The sequence below is a fragment of the Schistocerca serialis genome, chromosome 2 (assembly GCF_023864345.2).
Source record: "Schistocerca serialis cubense isolate TAMUIC-IGC-003099 chromosome 2, iqSchSeri2.2, whole genome shotgun sequence".
NCBI lineage: Eukaryota > Metazoa > Arthropoda > Insecta > Orthoptera > Acrididae > Schistocerca > Schistocerca serialis.
Genome location: NC_064639.1, coordinates 682973102 through 682994288, shown reverse-complemented (window position 1 = coordinate 682994288; position 21187 = coordinate 682973102). Strand labels below are relative to the sequence as shown.

Sequence of the window (21187 nt, the reverse complement as noted above, 5' to 3'; positions counted from 1 at the left end):
CACAGGGAGCCTCCATGCCTTCTTTGCTGTGGAAGGTTGTGACGTACCAATGACACTGCAATGGCATTATCTGGAGTCAACCTCTAGGCAGATGCTGAAGAGCAGGGGCAAGTGACTGGCATGCTGCTGTCTGACAGGCTGGCAGTGGTCATTGGTTCACAATTCAGTAGTGGCAGAGATACGGGGACAGATCCAGCTGACACAGAGTGGGTGTCACATACTGCCAGCTGGTTGGACAAGGACGAGCTGGTTTGGCCGTGGTTAAATACTGCTTCTCCTTGCTGATTCTATGGTAACAGTGGTATTTCTGGGTTGTGTCGAAGCATCTGGAGTGTTTCAATGTCCGAAAGGTGTGGCGTCACCCAGCAGTAGGTTGTCCAAGTGGGATCAGTTACTGAACACCAGGCTCTGACCTGGTTCTGGCACCTGTGGTCTGCGACAGGAGCTAATCATGCAGTACAGTGACCAGTACCAGCTGTCTGGCAGTGGTCTCGGTGTGATTCTGGGGTCCAGCTTCTGCTCCAAATTCTCCTATAGTTTTATCTTTTATTTAAACTAGTGTTGGAATACACTATTTCAGCATACAAACTTTGTTCTGCTCCAGAGCATGCAGACATTCACAACTGCAGTGTCTCAGTTTTATACTCTTATCTAATACTTTGAGTCTCCACTTTATAATGACTGGCTATCTGTACTTATTGTTTGTATTCCATCTGGAATCTACAAGAACTGTGTGTGACTTAATGTTTACTTTGCAGTAAAGCAACTTGCGCTGCTGTTCACTCTATGGAAAAAAAACTGTGCAATTAAATAATGGTTGGGGTAAAGGTACCATTTCACTCTATCATTAAGGCATTGCTTTTGCAGTAAGCACATAAGCAACACTGAGAATATTAGTAGCTTTCAGATGAATCATCCGTCAGAGCTAATGGAAAACACACACCTAACTATGCACACACGCACGACTGTATTGTGCTGCCCCTGCTGCTCAGCTCAACTTCCCATTATATATTTTTCATCAGGGTTGTTCTACACCATGTGTGATTAATTTCATTTGTAGTGTGGATGCAGCATCAGGATTTTTAATAACTTGACAGAATGAGACATATTGCATTTCATGTTTGTTAAGTTTCATACCTTTACACATAACTGGTGTAGTAAAAATTACAGTACTGACATGAAGATTCTAATGTGACACGAAGATCCTGATGTGAGTAACTGCTTCTCCCCTGGTTGTAGCAGGAAATCTGCTTTCCTTGTTTCTAAACCGTAAAATAGCAAATAGCACCTCTCTCTCTGTGTGTGTGTGTGTGTGTGTGTGTGTGTGTGTGTGTGTGTGTGTGTGTGAGAGAGAGAGAGAGAGAGAGAGAGAGAGAGAGAGAGAGAGAGAGAGAGAGAGAGAGAGAGAGAGAGAGAGGGGGGGGGGGGGGGGGGGTGTTGATTTTCCTCCTTTTTATTAACAGAATCTCCCATAACTGATTCTGTAATTGTGTGCAAATATTAACTGTGTTCCTGAGGCACTGCAGCAACTGGTAAATTTGCTTACAACCTACTCCAGTGCCTCTGAATATCTGTTGATATTTCATGTACTCTTGCAACGTGCATAAGGCAACGTATGAGACTTCGCTAGTGTTGCACCCATGTGTAGATCACAGTCAAACACTGAAGATAGTGATTATAGCTCCCTTTGAAATTATCTACCCTTACGTTACGACAGTGTGAGCAAATGTCACGATGGGTGCCAATTGTGGATTAGTACCTTTATGTATACCCAATTACAAGGTAAACTTTTTCCCCAAATTTGTCATTTAAAAAATACAGGATGGTCTTGCACTACCAGATTGAACCATTGCTCCTGAGGTAAACATTTTTATACTATGTAATAGATTGATATAGGGGTCATCTTACATTTACAGATGGAACTTCGACAATTGAGGTCATATGCAGATTTATTTTGAAGAATTTGGAACTGTTGAGGGGGAACATTGACACAATTGACACAAACGTGGCTGAGAACTAATACAAATGTGGGGAGATGGATAGATAGTGGACAGAAATTACATTGTGTACATTATATGTCAACAATAGGAATGTACACAATATACTTTGGCGTGTAAGAACGTCTACCACATTTAAATTGGAGTTTGCCTGAATCGGTTTGTATTTGGAATGGAATTGACTTTAAAATTGGACAAAGACTCAACAATAGTATAAATTTCTACAGGAGATGGTAACAGTGTTGATAGGGGCCAGTAGCATACTTACATGATTTGTGCATAAGTGTTGTTAACACTTGCGGTAAGGTGTGATGGAAATGAAATGGGATGTGTCAGTTGCTGGTTCTTTGCAGCCAGTGAGAGAGCAGCAGGCAGATGACATGTTTAGAAGCAAGAGTCCAAAACCTGAACCTTGGAAATCGTAATGTATTCAGAAGAAACAGTCAGTATTTCTGATAACTAAGTTTATAAATTTTGCTGCTGCCTGTTTCACCTGCAGCAGATCTACTATTGGCTCCAAGCCTAACCTCCACCTCTAAAATTACAACACATTCAGAAGAAAATGCCAAACATTTGTGACAGCCAAGATTATATATTTGATTGCCACTCATTTCAGTTACTGTAATTTCAGCTGTACTGTTAAGGTGGAGGATGATGATGACGATGATGATAGTAATATCATAGATGACTGGCTTAATAAACAAAAAAGGAAGTTCATTTCAAAATTAATGTTAAATATTCCATTTTGTTTATCTTCTTTCTCCTCATATTATAAAAATGTAGACAGTCAATAAATTGCATAAGTTTAGAATAAGTACAGTGTTACTGTTTTCAGGCAGATACTTTATACCAATAAAACAGTTTGCACTTTTGATGAGTCACAATATGTTGAAAATAAAATTTTCTCAGTCTTTTAAAAGAACAGTCATATTATGGATTGTCTTGTACTATACAAGGTGTTACAAAAAGGCATGGCCAAACTTTCAGGAAACATTCCTCGCACACAAATAAAGAAAAGATGTTATGTGGACATGTGTCTGGAAATGCTTACTTTCCATGTTAGAGCTCATTTTATTACTTCTCTTCAAATCACATTAATCATGGAATGGAAACACACAGCAACAGAACGTACCAGCGTGACTTCAAACACTTTGTTACAGGAAATGTTCAAAATGTCCTCCATTAGCGAGGATACATGCATCCACCCTCCATCATGGAATCCCTGATGTGCTGATGCAGTCCTGGAGAATGGTGTATAGTATCACAGCTGTCCACAATACGAGCACGAAGAGTCTCTACATTTGGTACCGGGGTTGCGTAGACAAGAACTTTCAAATGCCCCCATAAATGAAAGTCAAGAGGGTTGAGGTCAAGAGAGCATGGAGGCCACGGAATTGGTCCGCCTCTACCAATCCATCGGTCACCGAATCTGTTGTTGAGAAGCGTACGAACACTTCGACTGAAATGTGCAGGAGCTCCATCGTGCATGACCCACATGTTGTGTCGTACTTGTAAAGTACATGTTCTAGCAGCACAGGTAGAGTATCCAGTATGAAATCATGACAACGTGCTCCATTGAGCGTAGGTGGAAGAACATGGGGTCCAATCAAGACATCACCAACAATGCCTGCCCAAACGTTCACAGAAAATCTGTGTTGATGACGTGATTGCACAAGTGCGTGCGGATTCTCGTCAGCCCACACATGAAAATTTACAATTTGATCACGTTGGAATGAAGCCTCATCCGTAAAGAGAACATTTGCACTGAAATGAGGATTGACACATTGTTGGATGAACCATTGGCAGAAGTGTACCCGTGGAGGCCAATCAGCTGCTGATAGTGCCTGCACACGCTGTACATGGTACGGAAACAACTGGTTCTCCCGTAGCACTCTACATACAGTGACATGGTCAACGTTACCTTGTACAGCAGCAACTTTATGACGCTGACATTAGTCTTGTTGCTCTGTTTTCCCTTCCCTTCGGTTATACTTTCTTATGTAGTAATTTCCCTCTCTTCCTGTTTTCTTTGCATGTGTTTTTCAGTTTTATTAGGTCTCTCCCCATTCGATCCTTTTAATGTGTGTCAGGGCGCTGATGACCTCGATGTTGAGCGCCCATAAACCCCAACACACACACACACACACACACGCTGACATTAGGGTTATCGTCAACTGCACGAAGAATTGCCTCGTCCGTTGAAGGTGTCATCATCGTTCTAGGTCTTCCCCAGTCGCGAGTCATAGGCTGGAATGATCCGTGCTCCCTAAGACGCCGATCAATTGCTTCGAACGTCATCCTGTCAGGACACCTTCGTTCTGGAAATGTGTCTCGATACAAACGTACCGCGCCACGGCTATTGCCCCGTGCTAATCCATACATCAAATGGGCATCTGCCAACTCCGCATTTGTAAACATTGCACTGACTGCAAAACCACGTTCGTGATGAACACTAACCTGTTGATGCTAAGTACTGATGTGCTTGATGTTAGTACTGTAGAGCAATGAGTCGCATGTCAACACAAGCACCTAAGTCAACATTACCTTCCTTCAATTGGGCAAACTGGCGGTGAATCAAGCAAGTACAGTACATACTGACGAAACTAAAATGAGCTCTAACATGGAAATTGTTTCCGGACACATGTCCACATAACATCTTTTCTTTATTTGTGTGTGAGGAATGTTTCCTGAAAGTTTGGCCGTACCTTTTTGTAACACCCTGTATACCAAGAATAGATAGATCTTAAGCTTGTTGTCCCGTAAAAATTTCTAAAATATTCTAAATGCTTACAAATAACATTACCAAAAGTGTGTCTACTTCTAGAAGTAACTATGGACTGTTCACACAAATTAAAATGTTCTCATGTTCCAAATGAAGATATATTCTGAAAAAGATGCAATGTGTCAGTGAGATACATTCTCACGATTTTCTAGCAAAGTACAACGTACTGTAATTGGTACAGTTAAACATTGATCACTGAGCTGCTAATGGCAGTCATAAAGCATTCCTGTAATTTTTGGTGTCTTGTAACATTTCACAAGTTAGGTGGAACCCTGATTAAGGCATTATACTTGTATATGGAAGGAGCAGACCTCAAATGCCAATCTGGCTATTTATCTCAGTCTTTCTGTACTACTTTTAAGCATCTGACAAATATAGGGTTCTTCCTTCAGTATGATTGCAGCAAATTTCCTCCTCCTCCTCCTCCTCCTCCTCCTCCTCTCCATCTGTACCTACTTGAGATAGTGCTTGGGTCTTAAGGAAATCAATAGGGCATTAAGAGCTAACATTTCCTCCGTTATTTGAGCCTTTCATACCCATAGTATAAAAGCTTGAGGGGTTAAAAAGCAAAGTAAAAAGTTTGGAGATATTCCCCAACATTTACTAAGTGCCCCGAAACATTACAAAAGAATGGATGTCACTGTAAAAATTTCTGAGACAAAGGCACTGGATCATTTACAGTAAAAATAAACAGCAGTGTTCTTAACAGATCACAGCATAAAATAATTTCCAGTATATTTATTTGGAGCTACTTTGTCAGATGCTGCTAAGGGAACATAAAGAATGAGATGTTTGAATGTAATTTAAACATGTCAGGAGCACGGGATAGAAAACACAGACTGATAGGGGCAAGAAAAGCTTTCCTAAAAAAGAGAAATGCATTATCATCACATAGAAATTAAAGGTTAGATAGTCTTTTCTGAATGAAGTGTAACATTATATGGAAACATGGAAAATAAACAAGAGTGTGATATAATTCTGTTCAAATGGCTATGAATATGAGATTGAGTGTGACCAGTCAATCTTTTCTAAATTTACTGCTTCAGATGAAAAGTGCTTTACCCAAATACTACATAATAAGAGGTGGTTCTGATGTGACAGAGGACACACATTCAGCCAGTACACAAAATTACTTGAAATTATCTGTCCCTTGCCATATTGATCCCTTCACTTACAATTGCTTCATCATCTCTCTTCATGCGGTTAAAGTTTTCATATTTGGTTCCTCTTTTACATACTTTCCCCAGTTGTATTAACATATATTGGAAGTCAGAACCACTGTTATTCATAGTGCTGTAACAAGTTTCTAGGGGGATGCCTGTTGAAGTAATTCGTGTATTTCAATCAAAGTGGGAGGTCAAAATGACTTCTGACAACTTTTCACTTGAGACAGTGTTTTAATTTCTACTAATTGAAACATCGATAAAGATGTATCAGTAATTTTCATAATACATTGCCTAGATAAAATCAGTTACAGTTTTGTAATCCTCTGATCGAATGGCATCATTTAATGTATGTCATGAAACTTTTTCCAGTGATTTTTGTTTTTATATGTATTTAACTCTTTACACACCTTTCAAACTGATTCCATCAAAATATCGTAAATGAAATTCCCATGCAGCCAGAACTGACAGTTTGAGAGATTCCTAATGTCATTTAAATTCACTGAATTATCTTTGTGGTTAACCATCAAAATAATTTAAATTTATGAAAGACATAATTTGATCATAAAACATGCCATAATTGTCACATGACTTGTCTGCCTGCATAGGAGGGATGCCACTGGCCTTGAGAATAAAAGCAGAAGCTTCACCCAAACAGGGGGTGGGTGTCATGCTAGCAGTAGCAGTTATGTGGGTGGTGGTTGTGTTGAGAGTCATGACAGATTTGTTTCCGTTTATAAGATAGTGCTGCATTCTTTTTATCTATGATGAATGTGGCAACTCTGACTCCCAGGGGCAGCAACAGATTTCGGTCATTCCGTGCATCAATGTCATGTTGTTTATGGACAGTACAGTAATAAATCAAAATCACGCAACGTATTTATGAAGCCGTGCAGCTTCACTCTGAACAGAAATGAGTACAAGCTACTACATTATTTACATACTACTGTTTCCAGAACTTGATTCTGTTTCCAGAACTTGATGAACACCTTGGAGGACTTCACTTTGCTGGTGATGAAGCAATGCAAGCAGAGGTGAGGTTGTGGCCCCATCAACAAAGTCAAACTTTCTACAGTGATAGTATCAACAAACGGTCTGTCGTCAGGGGAAATGTGTTTGTCACCAGGGTGACTGTTGAGAAATAAATATATAGACATGAAGAATAAAGATGTAGAATGTTAATAAAGTATGATTTACTTAAAAATCTTTGAGTTTCACATAAATTTGGAGGCACTATCATCTCTACATGTGTAGAGTTTCTTCTGTACTGTGGCAAGGTATGGCTTTTCTAATTACAATGTAGGTGCAAGTGTGTGTGTAAAAAGTTACTCCAATACTTCTACATGTATCTTGGTGTTCTAGAGTGCTTCTTATATAGTGTATGTGAATTAATAACATTGTTGACAAGTACTATAAATAGTAAAATTATTTCAAACTCATGTGAGTGCTATTATATGTGGTTATGTGATGGAAAAGAGAATTTGTGACATTGTACATCATTTCTTATTTTATTCAGGTGCTACTTTTCTCTTGACTGTCATTAACAGAATATGCTTGTAACTGTAAGATGTATGTTTTTCAGGTGGTGAAACACATTTCGGCCACAACAGAAAATGGCTGGTTTGCTGCACATCTGACAAATTTACTTTTCCTTTCATCGTTACATCCAGTTCAAGGAAGTTTTCAACGGAAGTGAGTATCTTTTCTACAACATAATAATTTGGAGCCTTGTTGATCATAAAATGGGAATTAATGTTGCAGCTTGCACACACGCGCGCGCGCGCACACACACACACACACACACACACACACACACACACACACACACACACAAAATAGTTCAGGGATGTAGTGGGTTCACAGCCAACATTTTATAACTCGATATTACAAATATTTATATATTTGTATTCTTCAATTTCAAACAGAAATAGAGAGTAGGTTTTAACAGCTTGTCGATACTAGAAGAGACCTTTGTAGTCATCCATTAAAACTAATGCAATTTGTATTGTCTGCCTGTGTGCAATGTGCAAGTGCTCGGTGCTTGCGCAGTAACTTTGTCTATAAATTTTGTGGAGAAGTTTAGTGCCATCAGCATCTAAAGCCTGGTTTACATCAGAGCAAACAGAAAGTAACAGAAACAAACAAGCATCAACAGAACAATCTCCCATATAGAAACAGTAGGCATGCACCAGTTAAGAGCATTGTTCACTTTAAAACTTAATTTGCATGCCTTCCACATTGAGGATGGCTTTTGCAGATGGAATGGTTTGCTGAAAAGCTCGTAATTATAATAAAAGAATTAGGTAAGTTGGTGCTTCTGGTGGATGAGAGGTTTACAGTACAATTTAATAAAAGCTGAGTTGGTTGGAAATTGATGAATTAATTTGCATTCCTCTTCAGGTGATAAGGAGGAATATATACATATTGTTTTAACTTGCTTCTTTCAAATGGAAAATTCAGACACCCACATTTTTCATTCTCTTTTTCTATATCACTTACTTGCTTCACCACTGTTTGTCTGTAATTGTTTTTGTAAGGACCAGTTTACTTGCCATACACAACAATCTTACTTATTTTTCACTGTTCTGCATGGCAAGTAACTTCCATTAAAAGTATGAAACTGAGGAGCTCATTTCAACATAAAAAATCTCTGGTTTTATTTTTTGTTTGCAAAGGTGTAAGTGCTTGGTGAATCAGTACAAAGGATCATAGGCAACAGCTAGTAAGTTGTTTGATTCTCTTCTGTTTAATATAAACTTTCTTAAAATAAACTTAGGTTTATTTTTTTTTATTTTCTTGGTTTTATTCTTTGTAGCACATTGTTTCATTTCTGTTGGTTTGTGCCTGCAGTGCCACAGTTACATAATTTTAACAATGTATAGCTGAATGCTTTGGGTTTAATGGTCTTCCTATGTGTAGTGCAGTAATGCTTAATCTTAAGTGGTCAGTGCTTACTCAGAAACTTGTGTTTTGTTTGCAGGGAAAAGTGTAGATAATGTTCCCATTGTCTTAAAGGCTCCAGGGTTCATTTGGTTTCTTGTTTTCCTGCTTTTTGAGTAATATAGCTTTGTGCTGCCATGCCACCTATAGCTTCAAAGTCAGGTATTTCAATATTTTGTTGTGGCAGTGTCATAGTCTAGTTCATCTCAGATAGGTTAGGTTAGTACATCTTCTGTGCTATAGTTTCCAAGAAGGGTCATGGGACAGAACTCCATTATTATTGGCCTATAGCACTGACATCAATCTGTAGTAGAATTATGGAATATGTTTTATGTTAATGTATTACGGCACTTTTGGAGCAGGAAACACTCTTTTATAACAATCTAAATGAACTCCACAAACAGATATCTTGTGAAACTAGTTCACTCAATTCGTCCTTGAGATCCATAGCATTGTAGACAACGGCACTGAGGTTGATGCCGTGTTCCTTGACTGCAGGAAAGCATATGCCATTGTCCTGCACTACCATTTCATGAAAAATTATGAGCCTATAAATACTGGACCAGATTTTTGACGGAGTTCAGAACTTCTTTGAAGGTATAACTGAACACGTCACTCTTAATGGAACAAATTCAAATTCAGCAAATATAAAAGTTATTTCAGGAGGATTCCAAGGAAGTGTATTCGCAATATATACACAAGGTCTGAATCGCTAATGATGGCAACTGTCTATTCACAGCTTACAAAAACAGATAGATACTTAAAAGTTCTACTTCCTTCGAAGTAATTACCAGCACTGTGAACAACCTGTTCCGAGCAATGTGGATGTCGTATGATATCCTTAGCAGCTCCAGTTGTGTTAGTAGTTCAAGAGAAGCATTCTGTTGCCCAGCAGATGTCTGTAACAGTTCTGAAGTCAATGCAATGAAGTGCTTCCCTTAATTTAGAAATAAAATTGAAGTCACAAGGGCTTAAGTCCGGGGAATGTGATTGGTGGTACAGCATTTCCCAGCCCACCAGTCAAACAAATCAGTCTCAACTTTTGCCATATGTGCCCAAGCATTGTCCTGCGAAATTGTGGCTGAGTCCTGCAGGAAGTGTCTACATTTTTCTGTAAGATGGTAGCAGGGTGTGTTCCAAAAATGAACAGCTTAGAGAAAAAAGTAGTGGCAGTTTCTGCTGGACTTGCCCATCATTTGCAAAACAATGTTTGGACTCATATGGTACAAGTTGTAATGGATTGGTTTGATCGATTGGGCTGGGATGCGCTGTATTACCCACCACACTCCCTGGACTTAAGCCTTTGCAGCTCCAACTTGAATCCTAAATTAAAGAAAGCACTTTATGGCATTTGGTTCAGAACTGTTAGAGATTCATTGGGGAATAAACCACTACACTCAAACTATCAACACAGCAAGTTCCACTCCTCCCACTATGGGGGGGGGGGGGGGGGGGGGGGGTGCGCTTGTTCTGCACCTGCCTTGAAACATTAACTACTGTGAAATTCTCAGGAGTAACAATCTGCAATGCCCTAAAGTGGAATGACCACATAAAGCAGATGCCAGGCTGAGATTCATAGGAAGAATGTAATTCATCCACAAATCAATGATAGATGCTACAAGAGAAGTGTTGTGCATCACAGTGAGATTTAATATTGATATTCCAAGATACTATGTTCCAGTGGAGTCTGGAAATATGTTACTTCTCCCCTAAATGACCACAACAGAAAGTTAGACATAGTAGAGCTGATACAAAGGTTTACAGTCAGTCATTCTTACTATATACTATTTGCAAATGGAACAGGAAAGATGGGAATACATAGTGATACCACAAGTATCCTTTGTCACATTCTGTAAGGTAGCTTGTGGAGTATAAATGTAGATGTAGATGGCATCCCTAGTTGATATAGAATGCACCAAGCACAGCCAACAGAAAATTGTAGTTCGTCTTGTCATGACGGACACATGCCATCCAAGTTCAGAGGTCCTCCTCAATTTCCGTAGGCAGCAGGCTGATCTGGCAAACACAGCAAGCTTTGTGCACAAGGTGGAAATGTAGCCCATAATTCGAAGCATTGTTGCCAGTATTTATCACAGCCTCTTGCTTGGAGCAAAGTGGAGGGCAGGTCCAGACAATTCTGTGACACACTGCTGGAAAGTTTTTGGCTTCCAGTAGCTAGCCAAGCATATTTGATTCCTTTTAGTAAGCTAGGTGCGTACTGCACTCAGGAAGAGGCTACTTCTATTGCAGAGTATGTTTCATGTTACGTCCTATTGGAACATTTGAATGTCAGTAGTTGTGCCATGAATATTGCCATATTGGCACATAGAACTGTATCATACGTAGTGTAGTTGTTACAGATGCGAAACAAAACAAACAAACAAAAATGGATGAATCTAAGTACACAGCTGAAAAGAATTAGAGGAACATGTGTATTAAAGTCAGGCAAGTTATTCAAACTATGGAAAATCCAGGATGGAATGTAACAGTATTATGAAAAGGATAATAACAGAGTTGCCAAGTCGTAGATAGGCACAACAGAGACTGTCACAAAATGAGCTTTCGAACTACAAGGCTTCTGTCAAAAATAGCAACCCCCCCAACACGCACGCACGCACGCAAGCAAGCACGCGCGCGCGCGACCACACTCTCTGGCAGCTGAAGCCAAACTGTCAGCAGCAGTGCATGATAGGAGAGGCAGTCAGGTGGGGGTAAGGAGGCAGCCAGAGCAGGAAGGGGGAGGGATAGTATGGTAGGGTAGGGTTGGGTTGGGGACGGTAAAGTGTTGCTAGTGGGAGTGTGCAGAGATGAGGCAGAGAGAGGGTAGGTCAGCTGGTGCAGCCAGGAGTTTAGATGGCAGGCAGGAGAGGGGAGGGGGCTAACAGAAAAGGAGAGAAGTAAAGAGACTAGGTCCATTGGTGGAATAGTGGAATAGAAGGCCGTGTAGTTCAGAAATGGGAACAGTGAAGGGGCTAGATGGATAAGGAAAAAGACTAACAAAGGTTGAGGCCAGGAGGGTTGTGGGAATGTAGAATATATTGCAGGGAGAGGTCACACCTGCAAAATTCAGAAAGCTGGTGTTTGTGGGAAGGATCCAGGTGGCATAGGCTATGAATCAGTCATTGAAATGAAGAACATCGTGTTGGGCGGTGTGCTCAGCAACAGGGTGGTTCAGTTGTTTCTTGGCAACAGTTTGTCAGTGGCCATTCATGTGGACAGACAGCTTGTTGGTCATGATGCCAATGTGGAGTGCAGCAAAGTGGTTGTAGATCACATGACTGGTTTCACAGATAGCCCAGCCTTTGATGGGATAGGTGATATTTGTAACCAGACCGGAGTACATAGTGGCAGTGGTGGTGGTGGTGGGAGGATGTATGGAACAGGTCTTGCATCTACGTCTTTTGCAGGGACATGACCCATGATGCAAAGGGATTGGGAGCTGAGGTTGTGTAGGAATGGACGAGGATTTTGTGTAGGTTAAGTGGGTGGTGGAATACCCATGGTGGGTGGGGTAGGAAGGATAGTGGGTCGGACATTTCTCATTTCAGGTCACGGCTAGAGGTAGTCAAAACCCTGCTGGAGAATGTAATTCAGTTGCTCCATTCCTGAGTGGTACTGATACACAAGGGGAGTGCTCCTCTGTGGCCCGGCAGTGGGACTTCGGGAGGTGGTGGGCGACTGAAGATGAGGCATGGGAGATCTGTAAATGCCTCAGTGAGAACCTTTGGTATATTTTGATAGGGACTGCTCATTACTGCAGAACAATTGCCATGGGTGGCTAGGCCGTGTGGAAGGCCGTCTTGGCATTGAGTGGGTGGCAACTGTCGAAGTGAAGGTACTGCTGGTGGTTGGAAGGTTTGATGTGAATAGAGGTACTGATATAGCCATCTTTGAGGTGGAGGTCAACATTGAGGAAGGTGGCTTGTTGCATTTGGTAGGCCCAGGTAAAGCGAATGGGGGAGAAGGTGTTCTGGGATGTGCCTACAGATTTGAGAAGAGACTGGAGATGCTGCTGGATTTTTGTAATGGGGTCACTGTGGCAGGGTTTGAAGGTGGATGAATCTGACAGGTTCAGGAGGAATGTGGATAGGTTGTCCTCCCCAGATCCAGCCCCCCTGCGGGTCCGGGGGTAAGAATAGGCCCGAGGTCTTCCTGCCTGTCATAAGAGGCGACTAAAAGGAGTCCATCCCCCTCAAGGAGGTAGTTAGCACCTGCGTCCGGAGACGGGCCTGATTCTATTCATATTCAGATGCTGAAGAACCTTTCTCCTGCGGGTAAAGGTTTTCTTCTTCGTACTTATAATCGCATCTGGATTGAGGGACATGTTCCCGCATGCTGGCGCGAGTCTATTGTTGTCCCGATCCCTAAGCCGGGGAAGGACAAGCACTTGCCTTCCAGTTATCGACCCATCTCGCTTACCAGCTGTGTCTGTAAAGTGATGGAGCGAATGGTCAACTCCCGTTTGGTTTGGCTGCTCGAGTCTCGACGCCTACTTACCAATGTACAATGTGGATTTCGTAGGCGCCGCTCTGCTGTTGACCATCTGGTTACCTTGTCGACCTTCATTATGAATAACTTCTTGCGGAAGCGCCCGACTGCGGCTGTGTTCTTTGATTTGGAGAAGGCTTACGACACCTGTTGGAGGGCGGGCATTCTCCGCACCATGCATACATGGGGCCTTCGCGGTCGCCTCCCTCTTTTTATTCGTTTCTTTTTAATGGATCGACAGTTCAGGGTACGTGTGGGTTCTGTTCTGTCAGACACCTTTCGCCAGGAGAATGGGGTGCCACAGGGCTCAGTTTTGAGCGTCGCTCTCTTCGCCATAGTGATCAATCCAATAATGGATTGCCTCCCAGCTGATGTATCAGGCTCCCTTTTCGTGGACGATTTTACCATCTATTGCAGCGCGCAGCGTACGTGTTTCCTGGAGCGCTGTCTTCAGCGTTCTCTTGACCGTCTTTACTCCTGGAGTGTCGCCAATGGCTTCCGTTTTTCTGCCGAGAAGACGGTCTGTATTAACTTCTGGCGCTACAAAGAGTTTCTCCCACCGTCCTTACGACTCGGTCCCATTCGTGGAGACAACAAAATTTTTAGGTCTTATGTTTGACAGGAAACTTAGCTGGTCTCCCCATGTGTCATATTTGGCTGCCCGTTGTACCCGTTCTCTAAATGTCCTCCGTGTTCTCAGTGGTATGTCGTGGGGAGCGGATCGAACCGTCCTACTTAGCCTATATCAGTCGATCGTCCGCTCCAAGCTGGATTATGGGAGCTTCGTATACTCCTCTGCACGGCCATCCATCTTACACCGCCTCAACTCCATACAACATCGGGGTTTACGACTTGCGATCGGAGCGTTTTATACTAGTCCCGTCGAGAGTCTTCATGCTGACGCTGGTGAATTGCCACTCACCTACCGGCGCGATATACTGCTTTGTCGGTATGCCTGTCGGCTACTGGCAGTGCCCGACCACCTGTCTTATCGTTCCTTTTTTGATGACTCTCTCGACCGTCAATACGGGTTGTATGTCTCTGCCCTGCTACCACCTGGAGTTTGCTTTTGTCGCCTCCTTCAACACCTTAATTTTTCACTCCCTGCAACCTTTCGAGTGGGCGAGAGCCACACGCCACCTTGGCTCCAGGCTCAGGTTCGCGTCCACCTTGACCTCTGCTCGCTCCCAAAGGAGGTTACCCCCGGTTCAGTCTACCACTCCCGTTTTGTCGAACTTCGTTCGAAGTTCATTAATATGACCTTCATTTATACAGATGGCTCTAAGACCAATGAAGGGGTCGAGTGTTCTTTTATTGTCGGGGCACAAAGTTTCAAATACCGGCTCCATGGCCATTGTTCGGTCTTCACAGCTGAGCTCTTTGCCCTCTACCAGGCTATTCTTTACATCTGCCGCCACCGACATTCTGCATATGTCATCTGCTCAGATTCCCTGAGCGCCATCCAGAGCCTCAGTGATCCATACCCGGTTCACCTTTTTCGTGCACCGGATCCAACGCTCTCTTCAGCAGCTGGTGGACGTCGGTTCTCCGGTTAGCTTTATGTGGGTTCCTGGCCATGTCGATATCCCTGGGAACGAAGCTGCAGATGCCGCGGCCAAGGCTGCGGTCCTCCAGCCTCGGACAGCTTCTTGTTGTGTCCCTTCGTCAGATTGTAGCAGGGTCATTTGTTGGCGCATTTTATCGCTGTGGCATGCCGATTGGGCTGCACTTAGACAACAAACTTCGGGCCTTGAAGCCTCTTCCCATGGCTTGGAGATCCTCCTCATGCCCTTCTCGGCGGGAGGAGGTAGTTTTGGCCCGGTTACGAATTGGACACTGCCGGTTCAGCCATCGCCATCTGCTGACGGCTGTGCCGGCGCCGTTCTGCCCATGTGGGCAATTGCTGACGGTCCGCCACATTTTAACGTCCTGTCCGAATTTTAACACACTGCGTCTTGATGTTGGCCTGCCATGTACTCTAGATGCCATTTTAGCGGATGACCCACGAGCAGCTGCTCGCGTTCTTCATTTTATCAACTTGACAACCCTCTCTAAGGACATTTGATTATGCTGTTTTTTTTTAATCCTATGCCTGTCAGTCTGTCTTTTATCACGTTTACCGTTTCGTTGCTGTTTTAAACTTGTGACGCGCAGTGCATTCCTAACGTAGTCTGGGCGCTAATGACCGTTGAAGTTGTGCGCCCTAAAACCACAAAAAAAAAAAAACCAGATCCAGGTCATGAAGATATCATCAATGAATCGGAAAACCGTGTGAGGGTTTTGGGATTCTGGGTGTTTAGGAAGAATTCCTCTAGATGGCCCGTGAATAGGTTAGCATAGGATGGTGCTATGTGGGTACCCATAGCCATACATCGGATTTGTTTGTAGGTAATGCCTACAGAGGAGAAGCAATTGTGGGTGACGATATAGTTGGTCATGGCGACTAGGAAAGAGTTTGTAGGTTTGGAATCCGTCAGGCATTCGGAAATGTAGTGTTCACTAGCGGTAAGGCCATGGGCATTAGGGATGTTAGTGTAAAGGGAGGTGGAATCAATAGTGGTGAGCAGGACACCGTATGGTAAAAGAAGAGGAGCAGTGGAGTGTCAGTGGAAGAAATGGTTGGTATCTTTTATATAGGAGAGTAGGTTGTGGGTAATAGGCTGAAGGTGTTGGTCGAAGAGAGCAGAGATTTTCTCAGTGGGGGCACAGTAACTGACCACAATGGGGCATTCTGGGTGGTTGTGTTTATGGACTTCAGGAAGCATGTAGAAGGTAGGAGTGCAGTGGGTAGTAGGTGTGAGGGAAGAGGATTCCGGGAAGAGGTTCTGGGATGGGCCTACAGATTTGAGAAGAGAATGGAGATCCTGCTGTATTTCTGTAATGGGGTCACTGTGGCAGGGTTTGTAGGTGGATGAAATGACAGCTGGCAGAGTCCTTCTGACATATTTCATATGGTTAAAAACAACAGTGGTGGAGCCTTCGCCAGCAGGTAGTATCATAAGGTTGGTATCAGTTTTTAGGTGGGGAATTGTAGTTATTTCTGTGGTTATAAGGTTAGTTTGCATGTTGAGGGATTTGGGGAATGATAGTCCGAGAAGGTTTGAGGTTAAGAAATTGTGGAGAGTTAATGGAGTGATTTGGGAGCAGTGGGGGTGGATCACAGTTGGATGGAAGAGTGAAATGGGTTAGGCAGGGTTGAACGTTGGTCTCTGGTTGTCTGATTGGTAGGGTTGGTGGCAAAAAAGTGTTTCCACTGTAGGGATCAGGAGAAGGAGAGAAGGTCTTTAACAAGTCTTGCATGACTGAATTTGGGAGTGGCGCAAAAGGTGAGGCCTTTGGAAAGGGCTGTTTTCTGTGGGGCCAAGGCTTTTGGAGGAAAGGTTCAGGACTGTGTTTCGGGTCTGTTTAAGTTCTGAATTCTGTGTGGTGATTATGGATGGAGTTTTGGAGGGTGGGGTAAATGTAATAGGTATGCAAGACAGGGTTTGTCGGCTATGAGGAGACGTGGTTGAGGTTTGGAGGTTTTGTATAGGTGGTGGACAACAGTAGCCCAGGGCAGGAGTAGGAAATCAGTGGGGTGGAGAGCTTTTTGAGGTGGCTACATCAGTACCTCTGTTTACATCAAACCTACCAACCACCAGCAATATCTCTGCTTAGACAACTGCTACCCATTCCATACCAGGAAGTCTCTTTCATACAGCCTAGCAACCTATGTCTGTCACATCTGCAGTGACAAGATGTCTCTCTCAAAATATACTGAGGCCTATAAAACTAAACTGAACTAAACTCTGCCTGAACAGACCATGAAGGCCCAGTGGTACCAACCGGCCGCTGTGTCATCCTCCCGATAGGCATCATTGGATGCAGGTATGGAGGTGCATGTGGTCAGCACACTGCTCCCCAGGCCATATGTCAATTCACGAGACAGAGTCACTACTTCTCAATCAAGTAGTTCCTCAGTTTGCCTCACAAGGGCTGAGTGCACCCCACCTGCCAACCTAATTACCCTCCCAACCATGTTCAAAAACGGATCTTCTGGGCCTTATCTTTACAGTCACCCATTACCTCCCAAAGTCCCATTTCTGGCCACAGAGCAGCATTCCCCTTGTGATTCAGTACCAACCAGAACGGGAGCAACTGAATTGAGGCATGTCCTACCCACTATCCTTCCCACACATCCACGGTGGTATTCCAATACCTACTGAGCCTACACATTATCCTCATACATCCCTATACTCTTCCCACCAACACCAGCTTTTCTGAACTGTGCAGGTGGGAACTCTCCCTGCAATACATCCTATATTCCTGTAACCATCCTGGCATCAACCTTCATTAGTCAAGAGTCCCTTCTGTGTTCCCATTGCCACACTACTCAGCCATCTGGTCCAACAAAGCAACCCATTGTTTCACTTATCTCCTTTTCCCTAACCCACTCCCCTCTCTTTGATCCGCCCTCTGTCTAACATTCCGACCGTACCAGCTGCCCTACCCTGTCTCCACCTCATCCCTGCGCACTCCCACTAGCAGCAGTTTACCATCCTCCAACCCTACCCTGCTATCCCTCCCCCACCCAGCCACTGGCCACCTCCTTACCCCCACCCAGTTTCCTTTCCCATCATGCGCTGTTGCTCGTAGTCTGGGAGCGGTGGCAAAGTGATTGGAATAACAATATTTCTGATGTGATAAAATAGCACACCCGTTGCCTTAAAAAGCAATTTTTAACATAACTAGGATGCTACTTCTTCACATCAGCATTCTTCAAAAAAGGTGATGAAACTGATGAACAAAAATCTAAATGACAAGATTGATCTTTGCGCTGGGCAGGGACATGTTAGAGAAATACTAACATAATCAGCACTCAACGCTACCAACAGAAACTGCAACGTTTAAGTTCACAGTACAGTTTTGACACTATGAGTGCTAGTTTGCTGACATTTGCAGAAATGAAAAAACAGTGAAGTCGACTTGAAGTGTTCCTGACAAATCTGATATGTGATGAAATCAAAAGACAGACAAATCAGACTCATTTTATTGTGTCACTTACATGCAGTTACCGTTGTTAGTAAAATGGTTATTGCCAAGCACGTACATGTATAGTTTTCCATTCATTTCTTGCTCTAAAGGGGATAAGCAGGCTGCTAGCTTGTTATGTACAGGATATGTAATAATAAATCAGTACTTAAATATACAGCTCTAAAACTGGCAGTATATTTACAATGTGTAGCTGAAATGTGACAGTTAGAAGTATAGATTCTTGTGCAACTTTGGGAACTTCCATTGAGAAAAGTGTTAGATAAGAAGTTGATACAATGGCTGGTGAAGAGGCAAAGTTCCAGGTGCTACCAAAAGAAAAACTTTAATGTAGAAATTACTGTTTGTAGTTTACAAAATTAATTTCCTGTGCTTCATACTACACATTTACCACCTTATCCCAACAAAAATACAATAAAATTATTGGCTGAATGTGGCTGTAGCATCAAGTCTTTTTTGCCATGTTTGAGTGCAATAAATTATCTGTTGTGACCAAAATTTTCATTGCGGGGATGTAATAGCGTACCAGAACACTGTTAGATGTCTTTGAATCGCACAGCAGACCATTCTTTTTCAGTTTAGTGTACCTGAGTTTTGAACTACCTATTTTCCAACCTCAGTTACTAGCTTGAATTATTGCTTTGTTACATAATGGGGCCCAGAAATTTCAGATAAAGTGCAACTGCTACAAACTCTGAACTTACTGTTCCATTTTCTGAATGTGAGCAGGTATCTATTACATAAGTATTTACCCTCTACCACTTCACTAAATGCTCCTCAGTATGTTTCATATGAGTTGAACATTTGCTCTTACTTTTATTTGATTGCTGTTTGTATTTGTGCATGTGCAGGTTCTCATGACTGGGTGCCCTCACCTGGAATCCTAAGACCAACAAGTCTTTCCTCATTGCCTGTGCTTAACACCTCCACTGTTTATTTAATTTTGTTTGTTTCTTTCTTTCCCAGTTCAGTGACAATATTTTTACCATTTATTTGTCATTCCTGTCTGTATCTTTGAATAAAATTATATGCTTCTCTCCATGTTTCACTAACACGTTTGTATCTAAATACACTCCATTAGCATTTATCATCATTATATTCAGATAAATGTCACACTAAATTTATTCCGATTAAGTTTTATTGACTGTGCCTGCAAGCTCATAAGGCACAGTTCCCACTAAGGCAATATGATTTGCAATGCGCATAGAACAACAGTTGACGGGCTTAACTGGTTTACATTGGGATGACAATGATAAGTCTCATATCATAGCTTAACAGTGAACTGGTTCTCTTTCTTGCAATTTACCCATAGTTACAGTGTTACTTTCAAGTTAAGAAAAAAACCACTGTACATATTTTGAAAAGTTTTCAATGGAAAATGTAGTTGCTGACCAGTTTATGCTTTTTCAGTCATAGATTGCTACATACGAAATGTAGCTAACATATCAAAACTGTTTTTAACACAGGAAGGATAGCCATACCTCCTTCCAGTCGCGAGTAAGTAGGTGATATACATTGGAAGTTGTTCAAGATGTGTTTGGCAGTGACAAGTCACATGTGAAGCTATTGCTGCTTGTTATGTGAAGCTACCTCTTGGTTTTCATGTTTGTAAGCTGCTGATACAAGTTGAAATGTACACTTGCACATTTGCTTTCAATCTGGGAAGACCGGCTCCTGTCCAGAGTTTACCATACTCTGCTACATCATCGATGGTGACTGATCTCACTTCAAATCTCGCAACATTTCTTCTAACTGAATCATATACCTCTTTCCAAAACTGAATAGTCGTAGAAATACTATCCTAGTTTTATTAAATTGTAACCATTATTTATATACATACCACATTAAGTAAAATCAAACAATGGAAAATCGAGGATGGAATACAACAGTATTATTAAAAGGGAAGTTGCTACTCACCATATAGTGGAAATGCTGATTCACATATAGACGCCACAAAAAGGCTATTACAAATAAGCTTTTGGCCAACAAGGCCTTTGTCAAAAGTAGACTGCTGCTGCTGCTACTACTACTACTACTACTACTACTACTACTACTATTGCACGCGCACGCGCACACACACACACACACACACACACACACACACACACACACAGGCCTTGTGGGGTGAAAGCTTATTTGTGACAGTCTTTTTGTTGTGCCTATCTGCGACTTAGCATCACTGCCATATGGTGAGTAGCAATTTTCTATGTTATATAAAGCATCACACTAGGAGGTCTTCCTAAAAATAAAGCTTTAAAAGTAGTGTTTTTAACATCACTGAAGCACTTGGACCAACTTACCTTACTGTAATGAGTAGCTTCTCAGCAGGAGAAATAGCAAGTTCAAAACTTGTGTCTTGCTTCGTTGTGTGTCCTGCTTTGATAGAGTAGCAGATACTAGTTGCTCCAAAAAGCGGTAACTGTGTGGACTCATTGGCTAAGTTAATGAAATTTGTGTTCATGTTGAGAGCTCACCAAAAATCATAGCCAAACTGTTTGAAATTTAAAGTGTTGTAATCTGCACCCAGTACTTCCTTTTCTTCTTTTTTCTGAGCTTAAAATGATAAGCCACAATAATTTCATCTTCAGAAGAGTTCATGATTGCAACTGAGGCAGAAACATGATTCACGCTGTCTTGTTGCCTGCCCTAGTGGGAAAACACGTGTCACACAGGTAAGTATTGTGTCGCACAACATTAATTGCAGTGTGTTGTATCACATACTGCATCACATCAGTAGGAACTGCACCTAAAACTCCTCACATAATACTGATTCTTGCTCATGACAG

General features: G+C 42.3%; 1 protein-coding gene across 2 annotated transcripts in view; it reads left to right on the top strand.

Moving 5' to 3' along the window:
• LOC126457802 (nuclear pore complex protein Nup85) overlaps nucleotides 1–21187 on the top strand; it is a 130418-nt gene that overhangs the window by 68997 nt on the left and 40234 nt on the right. For both annotated transcript variants that reach the window (XM_050094400.1, XM_050094401.1), the window contains exon 8: nucleotides 7525–7634. In XM_050094400.1, coding sequence (XP_049950357.1) covers nucleotides 7525–7634 — 110 coding nt within the window. The remainder of the gene's footprint in view (nucleotides 1–7524; nucleotides 7635–21187) is intronic.